The sequence below is a fragment of the Trachurus japonicus genome, chromosome 18 (assembly GCF_045865225.1).
Source record: "Trachurus japonicus isolate A0001 chromosome 18, Traja_1.0".
Taxonomy (NCBI): domain Eukaryota; kingdom Metazoa; phylum Chordata; class Actinopteri; order Carangiformes; family Carangidae; genus Trachurus; species Trachurus japonicus.
This window is the reverse complement of record NC_140924.1, coordinates 25,451,996-25,462,332: the sequence shown is the minus strand read 5'-3', so window position 1 is coordinate 25,462,332 and position 10,337 is coordinate 25,451,996. Positions and strand designations below refer to the sequence as shown.

Sequence of the window (10,337 nt, the reverse complement as noted above, 5' to 3'; positions counted from 1 at the left end):
ACTCAGAGTGGAAGTCATGTTTTACTGTAATATGTCAGTCTGCAATTGGGATTTGTAAATGGTTACCAAAGTTACCATTTCTGTCATTAAATGTTGTAATAAAGATTGTTTGTGCAAATTGTGAAATTTCATTAAAAATCTGTATCTGAGAGATTAGATTAGATGATTATTTGCATCGTTAAAAACAATGAAGGTTTGGCAGGTCTGCATGGCAGCACTGCAAGGTAAAATCAAACAAGAAACATCACAATCCATACACAAACACAAAAAAACAGATAAATAAGCATTATGCTTCAGAGGTAGCATAAATAATTAAATAGTAATAGTGCAAATGTTTCTGCCACTGCTGTGCTGTGCTGTCAGTGAGTTGATGAGCAGCACTTCACTAGTTTGACAGGAAGAGAAAACACAGTGTGGTCTGACCACACCTGAGGTGAAAATCATGAGCTCTGTTAGGTCAAAGGTTTTAATCTGAAGAGGGTAAAAACACATTAAGAGGCATAAAAGCAATGTCACTGTTGATTTAATAACGTGTCTCTATATCTGCTTGTCACATGGATGTAAATTATAAAGATAGAGACACCATCAAGTCTTGCTTCTCACACTTGCAGTTTCAAAATAAAAGTGAAGGCTGAGGCAGCATCTCACAGGAAGACTGGTGCTCACCTCTGAGCATCATAACCACAGACAACATTTCCAACGAGTGATGCTAAGACATGAGGCTTTTATTTTAGTGTTGTATGTGAACCACAGTAACACCAGAGAGACAGAGTCCCACTGCTTCTGCTTCTGCACAGACTTCACTTCTTTGTGTGCTCTCTCTATGTGGCTGCTGAGATATGAAGCTTTGTATTGATCCTATTGATGTCAATAGAATCAAATACAGATATTACTCACCGGTCTGTATAGCTACAGTTCATACAATGACTATTAAATGTTTTAGTAACTTGTTTTACCGACAGAGTGATACCCAAGCAGCTGCACTGTCAGACACAGCTGCAGACTCCAGAGTGACTTCCTCTTCAGTTCTGGTCAATATGAGAACTCATATCATTCACCAGTTTTTACATATATTCATTTATTTATTCATTTAATTACAGTAAATCGAGTGTTTGGAGTGTGGGAGGAAAGCAGAGCAGCAGCAGACAACCTACACAGACACAGGTTCTCCTTCCTGTGAGGCTGCTGGCCTGATGACTGAGCCACTGTGCCTTCCTGAGGATGGTGGTGGTGGTTGGGGGGCTGTCATGAGTTTGTAGTGTTGAACAGAGAGATTGTCAGGTAGGGTAAGGAGAGAAAGAGAGGAGGATGTCATGGTTTAGGGGTGATGTTGGGGTCAGACTGATGCTGGTTCTTCCTCAGTTCATGAAGAACCTGAGGTTTCTCCTCCACAGTCAAATACAATTATTTTCTATTTATACATAGGCCCTACCAATGTTTTTATTTCTGACTTCTTTGAGTTTGTGCTATAAAATGGCACTTGTATTACTTTTTTTGTCGTTATTTGTTGTTGCTTTCTCCTATTGTTGTTGTTGATTTATCTTCTGAATGTATGTATATTTCTTTGGGAGGTACTTTTTATAAGCCCGTATAGGGTTTTTTAACCTCTCCCGCACTTACTATTCTTGTTTCATTTCAGTTTTTTTGTAATTGTCTTTTATTATGGTGCAAATAAAAAAATACAAATAGAGATTTCCTCTTTGGTTTTTCCTGAAGCTCATTCAGCTGATTCTCCAGAACGATTATTCTCTCTCTCTCTCCTGCCTACATCTTTCTCTCTGCTGCTGCTGTTTGTCCTTCAGAACCTGGTTGATGTTCTTCAGACACTCCAGAAGACTTGACCTTTCTTCAGAAAACTGGAACCTCCATTTTGGTGGCATTGTTACATGTAAGACAAGAGCTTACTGTCCACTGAGGAGCACTTTGTTTTCAGGTCAGGTTGGAGGCTCCATTAAATTCTATCAGAAAATCACGGCAGACCGATGCTAGGTGGTTAGCCTGCTAACTTCAGTAGATGAAAAGACATGATAGAGATCAGAAGCAGGGTTGCCAACTCTCACGCATCTGGCGTGTGTCACACGCTTTTAGGTCCTGTCTCACGCTCTCACGCCACTCAAACAATTCTCACGCCAAAATCAAGCGATTTGGCAAAAAAAAAAAAAAAAAATTCACAGCACAGTAGGACGGGGAGTTGTCGATCCGCGACCCCCCCACCCCCCCACCCCTCCACCAACAGCGGCACGGTGCTGAAGCCTGGACCCGACTTGGTCCGAATTCGATGGCCAAAAAAAAGAGGGAGAGAGCGAAGCCCGAGACACAACCTGACCTGACTGAGTTATGTTTTCAGACTGAACGCGGCTCGAACTGACGCCTGCGGTCGGGCTGGTTGGGCCAGTCCGTTGAAAACTATAAAATCAAGATGCAGACTGGGTAGCACAAAAGTACAGCCAGGCAGCTCAGTCCAGAGAGCAGAGGAGAGAGAGACAGCGCAGCAACAGGTGTGTGTGTGTGTGTGTGTGTGTGTGTGTGTGTGTGTGTGTGTGTGTGTGTGTGTGTGTGTGTGTGTGTGTACAACGCATGCATGCACGTGTGCCATACCTGCAAACTCTGAATGGGTATGTAGAATGTTTATTACAGAAGAGAAACACACATTTCAGGACCTGACTTGTATCATCAGGCTGTAGTAGAAGACTGAAAATCACAGGACATGTCTGTTCTGTCCTTTCATATATTAATAGGCTCAATAGGCTGGTCCAGGCCAAAAGCCAGAGCTCCCCACTAGACCAGTTTCATACACTCCAGCCATACAATGATAGGAACCACAGATCTGCTTTTTTTCCCTCTTATCTGAAGCAAATGTTGTGTTTTCCCTTTATTTTCTTCTCAGAGTACACCAGAATGCTTCAAATACATGTTAAAATCACAATTTTTTCCTGGGGGAGTGCCCCCAGACCCCCCTAGAGGGATATATTTTGTCACCTATTACACCTCTAGCCTACTCAGTTTGCAGGTATAATGTGTGAGAGAGAGAGAGAGAGAGAGAGAGAGAGAGAGAGAGAGAGAGAGAGAGAGAGAGAGTACAATAAACATAACTATTATTATTATTATAGACACCCCCCCCCCGCTAACAGACCAACAGAATCTCACTCCAGCCCAGGACCAAAAGTTGGCAACCCTGTCAGAAGTGTCAAATAAAGGGGTTAAGTTTGATGCTGAATTTGAATGTTTCCTCTAGACTGTTAACGTTAATATTTTTATAGCATTAGCAAAACAAAGAATAGCTCCTTTAAAGGGATAGTTCAACTTTTTTGAGTGGGGTTGTATGAGCTACAAATGCCCATTAAGTACACTAGATGCAGTAGAAAGGTCTCTGCTCCCCCTCACTGAGAAACACCGGTGCATTGCGCTGCACCGAGACAGTACACTGTTGTCAATGAGGGACGATTAATCAGCGTATTCTCGCCGCCCATGAGAAGTCCTGTCCCAAAATAATACACCAGTTCAAGAGTACAATCTAAAGGAAAAATGTACAATGCATCAGCTGGTTGGAAAAAAAGTTTGTTTATCAGGAACTACCCAACTCACTCAGTACTCCTCGGTACTCTTCTTGGTATAGTAATTTGTCATCTTCAGGAGTCTTGGAGGTGTGCTGATTATGTCATTAATAGGGCGACTCTATAATGTATCTTGATATAAGAAATATTGCAGTTCCTTTTTGGGTACAGACCTGTCTATATATATTCTATGGATTTAATTTACTAAGATAATACCATGTCATCAAGCTTTGCACTGTGTTATGCAGATATTATTGACATCTATTTAAAACAACCCTCTGTGCAACGGCATCAGAAGAAGAGAAGAAGAGCCCGCCTCTTTCTGCAGAGAGCACTAGTGGAGCACAGCTCAGTCACCAACATTACAGTGGTGCAGTCCTACTGTACGCGCAATGATGAAGGTTAACTTGCTGACAGCTTTACTCTTCTCCTTCAGTAAGTACACTTACTCATCTTTCTCTTCAGTAAGAAGCCAGAACTTCAACTCACCAACTCTTTATCAGTGACATGATTTACAGGCCTTGTTTGCTTCTTGTTGAATCACAGGTTGGTGAAGAAAAGACTTTTTCTTTGTTTCAGGTTGGATCTCTGTCTCTGTCTCGGAGTTTTACACTGTGGAGGTCCAGTCTGGTGAACAGGTCACACTGATGTGTACCAACTACAGCAGTGCTGTTAGTCACGTACACTGGTTCAGACTGAACAGCAGACCCAACATCACATGTATCTCCCGAATGCTCAACTCTGATGGCAACGCTTCGTTCTGTGATGGATTTGAAAATGGAAGATTTGACATGACGTCCAACACCACTACCCTCTTTCTCCAGATCAAACAAGTGGATTTATCTGATTCTGGACTTTATTTCTGTGGGGCTAAGTATGATAATAAGCCAGTCATTGACAGTGCAACATACTTAAAGGTTCAAGGTAAGATTGTTTTTTTGTTTTTTTTTGGTTGAACAGAGACAGATATGAGCCTTTTGTAATCACAGTCTACATAAGAGCTGATCTCAGACAGCAAATGATTCAAAACGTTTACCTTGCATACCATCTACTAGATGAATTTCTAATTTGTTAACTTATATATCTTTCGTATAGAGGAGTCTGTTGGACCACTAATGTTGCTGAGTGTGATCCTGGGTGGTCTGATCATTGTCCTCATTCTAATCATTATTGCTCTGGTCGTCAAAATCAGGAAACTTCACACAGGTACTTGTATGTGTTTATTTGAGTAAGAAAAGCACAACTTTATTGTTACGAAGCTGATACTTTCGATCGGTGAACTGATCCGACGCTGTTTCTGTTGTTCAGATTTGAAGGAAGAGGAACCGACTCCACATCTCAGTGAGGTAATCTACTGTAACTTTAGATCTAGATCAACGTCTAGTTCATGTGTTGTCTGGTTTGATGTTTTATTTCATATTCAGCTCTGTGACCTCAGGAACCAAATGTTTTTATTAACAGAATCAGAATCAAGCCTCTGGTGACGTGAACTATGCAGCGCTGAATTTCCGAGATCCGAAGACCAGAAGGCCTGTACCAGCGAGTGAGATGGAGCCTAATGCAGTGTACGCTGCCACCAGATAGACTGCCACTAGATAGAAGTGGAAGTGATGTTTTAATGTGTCAGTTTGCATTTGGGATTCATAAATGATTAAAGTTACCATCTCTGCCATTAAATGTTGTAATAAAGATTGTTTGTGCAAATTGTGAAATTTCATTAAAAATATGATCTGGGCTCTAAAGACACTGATGACTGTTGAGATTCCTTGGGAAAATTCTGCAGCAGTGAGTCAATGAGCAGCACTTCACTAGTTTGACAGGAAGAGAAAACACAGTGTGGTCTGAGGTGAAAATCATGAGCAAAGGTTTTAAGAGCACAAAAACACATTAAGAGGCATACCCCACCTGCCCCACCTCCTGAATGGCACGCTATGTCAAGAGGACGAGGATGTTTATATCTGATCTGCTGCACCACTAGCCCCTTCTAGTGGCCGAACAAAGAATTGGAACTTGCGATAGTGCTACTTTAATCACTTCACGTCTCTATATCTGCTTGCCACATGTCTGGATGTAAAGTATAAAGATAAAGACACCATGAAGTGTTGGTAAGTATCAGATTACCACACTTGCAGTTTCAAAATAAAAGTGAAGGCAGAGGCAGCATCTCACAGGAAGACTGGTGCTCACCTCTGAGCATCATAACCACAGACAACATTTCCAACGAGTGATGCTAAGACATGAGGCTTTTATTTTAGTGTTGTATGTGAACCACAGTAACACCAGAGAGACAGAGTCCCACTGCTTCTGCTTCCACACAGACTTCACTTATTTGTGTGTTCTCTCTATGTGGCTGCTGAAATATGAAGCTTTGTATTACCTGCTAACAGCCTGAGTTCATGATGTCAAAAGGGATATTGATCCTATATAAACGGATACAGATATGACTCACCTGTCCCTATGTGGTCTATTTTACTTACCATAGCAATTGATATAATTACAGTTTATAAAATTACAATGAAATGTTTTAGTAACTTGTTTTACCAACAGAGCGATACCAAATCAGCTGCAACCCCAGATTATTTCTCTCTCAGTCTCTCAGCTATATATTTTAATGGGACAACACTGAAGATATGACTTTGATACAATGTAAAGTAGTCAGTGTACAGCTTGTATAACAGTGCAAATTTGCTGTCCCCTCAAAATAACTCAACACACAGCCATTAATGTCTGAACCGCTGGCAACAAAAGTGAGTACACCCCTAAGTGAAAATGTCCAAATCGTGCCCAAAGTGTCCATTTTCGGTGTGGCTACCATTTTTTTCCAGCACTGCCTTAACTGTCTTGGGTATGGAGTTCACTAGAGCTTCACAGGTTGCCCCTGGAAACCTCTTCCACTCCTCCATGATGACATCACGGAGCTGGTGGAGGTTAGACACCTTGTGCTCCCCCACCTTCCATTTGAGGATGCCCCACAGATGCTCAGTAGGGTTTTAGGTCTGGAGACATGTTGGACAGTCCATCACCTTTACCCTCAGTCTTTAGCAAGGCAGTGGTCATCTTGGAGGTGTGTTTGGGGTCGTTATCTTGTTGGACTAACTGCCCTGGGCCCAGTTTCTGAAGGGAGGGGCTCATGCTCTGCTTCAGTGTGTCACAGTAGGGTTAGAGGACAGGGAGGCCCCCCACCCCTTCAACCTCTGCAGCAATGATGCAGACATTGAAGGGGTGGGGGTCTGCCTGTCAGTGCTCAGACCATACGCTGCACACTGCATCCAATTGGTCTGCATGGCTGTCGTCCCAGAAGGAATCCTCTTCTAAAGATGATGCACAAGAAAGGCAGCAAAGTTTACTGAAGACAAGCAGACTGGGGGCATGGATTACTGGAACCATGTCCTGTGGTCTGATGAGACCAAGACAAACTTATTTTGTTCAGATGTCAAGCATGTGTGGCAGCAACCAGATGAGGAGCACAGGGACAAGTGTGTCTTGCCTACGGTCAAGCATGGTGGTGGGAGTGTCATGGTTTGGGGCTGCGTGGGTGCTGCCGGCGCTGGGGAGCTACAGATCACTGAGGAAATCATGAACGCCAACATGTACTGTGACACACTGAAGCAGAGCATGAGCCCCTCCCTTCAGAAACTGGGCCCAGGGCAGTAGTCCAACAAGATAACAACCCCAAACACACCTCCAAGACGACCACTGTCTTGCTAAAGACACTGGACTGTCCAACATGTCTCCAGACCTAAAACACTATTGAGCATCTGTGGGACATCCTCAAGTGGAAGGTGGAGGAGTGCAAGGTGTCTAACCTCCACCAGCTCTGTGATGTCATCATGGAGGAGTGGAAGAGGTTTCCAGTGGCAACCTGTGAAGCTCTAGTGAACTCCATGTCAAAGGCAGTGCTGGGAAAAAATGGTAGCCACACAAAAAATTGACACTTTGGGCACAATTTGGACATTTTCATTTACGGGTGTTCTCACTTTTGTTGCCAGCAGTTCAGACATTAATGGCTGTGTGTTGAGTTATTTTGAGGGGACAGCAAATTTCCACTGTTATACAAGCTGTACACTGACTACTTTACATTGTATCAAAGTGTCATATCTTCAGTGTTGTCCCATGAAAAGATATAATAAAATATTTACAAAAATGTGAGGGGTGTAGTCACTTTTGTGAGATACATAGTAGGCTATATGAGGGTGTCATGGTTTTTAAGGGTGATGTTGGGGTCAGAATGATGCTGGTTCTCCCCCAGTTCATCTGAAGAGCTTGAGGAATCAACTCCACAGGGATTTACTCTTTGTTTTTTCCTGAATCTTGTTCAGCTGATTCTCCAGAAGGATTATTTTAGAGAAATGATCAGAAACTGACAGGACTCACTTTAATTAATTTCCTGTATACATCCCACCATGTTGTGAAAAGACACATTATGACAGTTCCACAGCATCAAATCAGCACATTTCCTCTGTTAAACGGCTGCACATTCCTGAAGCCTTGACAGAAGGATATTTCAAAAGACACAATCACAGACTCTGTAGTTCTCTTTTATACCAACATTTTTGGAGCACCATTCAAATGCACTTAAGACAGTTCAGACTGTCCTCACTTCAGTGGTACATCCAGTCAGTTAGCTGCTAATCTATTTTATGAACTTCTGTTCAGTATAAAACTTGCACATTCACAGCACCTGTTGTTCACAGGAAAGCTGCAGTCACATAATGATTGTCAGTGTGGTTTTACAGTAACTGCAGTGACACCTTTTAGACACCAGTGAGGAGCTCCACTGCTACAAAGAGTGAAGACCTGAACACCTCTACATGAGCATCCTGTTACTGGTACATCAATCTCAAACTTTCACTTCTCCCATCATCAAAAGTCACACTTTTACACCACACTTGCACAAAACCTGCACCAGTAGCTACAATGTTGTGAAAAGGCATGACTGTGTAGCCTACCATTGTGACAGTTCCACGGCATGAAGGTTACATCCATCTCCACTGCCATCTTTACATTTGAGCTCTGAAAACATTAAGGTAAGATTAGAAAATGTGATTCTTGATTCAGTTATTTATCATCTTCTATTGAGTGTATATTACACTGTGTCCTGTATGTTTTGAATGACTGTAATGAGTCTAATTATGTTTGTTAAGATATTACAATGTCTTCAAGCTACAATAATATACACTATATATACTATATTAGTGCAACGGCATCAGAAGAACAGAAGAAGAGCCCGCCTCTTTCTGCAGAGAGCACCTAGTGGAGCACAGCTCAGTCACCAACAGTTTTACCATTACAGTCCTACTCTACGTGCAATGATGAAGGTTCACTTGCTGACAGCTTTACTCATCTTTCTCTTCAGTAAGAAGCCAGAACTTCAACTCACCAACTCTTTATCAATGACATGATTTACAGGCCTTGTTTGCTTCTTGTTGAATCACAGGTTGGTGAAGAAAAGACTTTTTCTTTGTTTCAGGTTGGATCTCTGTCTCTGTCTCTGAGTTTTACACTGTGGAGGTCCAGTCTGGTGAACAGGTCACACTGATGTGTACCAACCGCAGCAGTTTGGTTGTTCACGTATACTGGTTCAGACTGAACAGCAGATCTAACATCACCTGTATCTCCCGAATGCTCAACTCTGATGGCAACACTTCGTTCTGTGATGGATTTGAAAATGGAAGATTTGACATGACGTCCAACACCACTACCCTCTTTCTCCAGATCAAACAAGTGGATTTATCTGATTCTGGACTTTATTTCTGTGGAATTAACTGTAATAATAAGGCAGTCATTGACAGTGCAACGTACTTAAAGGTTCAAGGTAAGATTGTTGTTTTGTCTGTGTTTTGAGACGAGCCATTTATAGATACTGTCAAAATAAGAGCTGATCTCAGACAGCAAAAGCTTCCTTTACATATCATCTTCTAGATGAATTTCTACTTTATTAACTGATATATCTTTCCTGTAGAGGAGTCTGTTGGACCACTACTGTTGCTGAGTGTGATCCTGGGTGGTCTGATCATTGTCCTCATTCTAATCATTATTGCTCTGGTCGTCAAAATCAGGAAACTTCACACAGGTACTTGTATGTGTTTATTTAAGTTAGAAAAGCACAACTTTATTATTATGAAGCTAATATGAAGTTTCGATCAGTGAACTGATCCGACGCTGTTTCTGTCGTTCAGATTTGAAGGAAGAGGAACAGACTCCACATCTCAGTGAGGTAATCTACTGTAACTTTAGATCTAGATCAACGTGTAGTTTATGTGTTGTCTGGTTTGATGTTTTATTTCATATTCAGCTCTGTGACCTCAGGAACCAAATGTTTTTATTAACAGAATCAGAATCAAGCCTCTGGTGATGTGAACTATGCAGCGCTGAATTTCCGAGATCCGAAGACCAGAAGGAGCATAAAGCCTGAACCAGAGAGAGAGGTGGAGTCTAATGCTGTGTACGCTGCCACCAGATAGACTCAGAGTGGAAGTCATGTTTTAACATGTCAGTCTGCAATTGTAATTTGTAAATGTAAAAGTTGCCATCTCTGTCATTAAATGTTGTAATAAATATCGTTTGTGCAAATTGTGAAATTTCATTTTTTTTTAAAGTGAATCTGAATGTAAAATATGATCTGGGCTCTAAAGACACTGATGACTGTTTAGATTCTGTGTGAAAATTCTGCAGCAGTGAGTCAATGAGCAGCACTTCACTAGTTTGACAGGAAGAGAAAACACAGTGTGGTCTGACCACACCTGAGGTGAAAATAATGAGCTCTGTTAGGTCAAAGGTTTT

At 41.8% G+C, this 10,337-nt stretch overlaps 1 protein-coding gene across 1 annotated transcript; it reads left to right on the top strand.

Annotated features, from left to right (window-relative positions):
- The first annotated feature begins 3,842 nt into the window (after positions 1-3,842).
- On the top strand, positions 3,843-10,073 carry LOC146969407 (uncharacterized). The gene is made up of 5 exons (XM_085758908.1): positions 3,843-3,989; positions 9,025-9,369; positions 9,517-9,627; positions 9,734-9,771; positions 9,887-10,073. The coding sequence occupies exons 1-5, from the start codon at positions 3,947-3,949 to the stop codon at positions 10,016-10,018; spliced, it is 669 nt and encodes a 222-aa protein (XP_085615034.1). The 5' UTR covers positions 3,843-3,946; the 3' UTR covers positions 10,019-10,073.
- Positions 10,074-10,337: the final 264 nt, after the last annotated feature.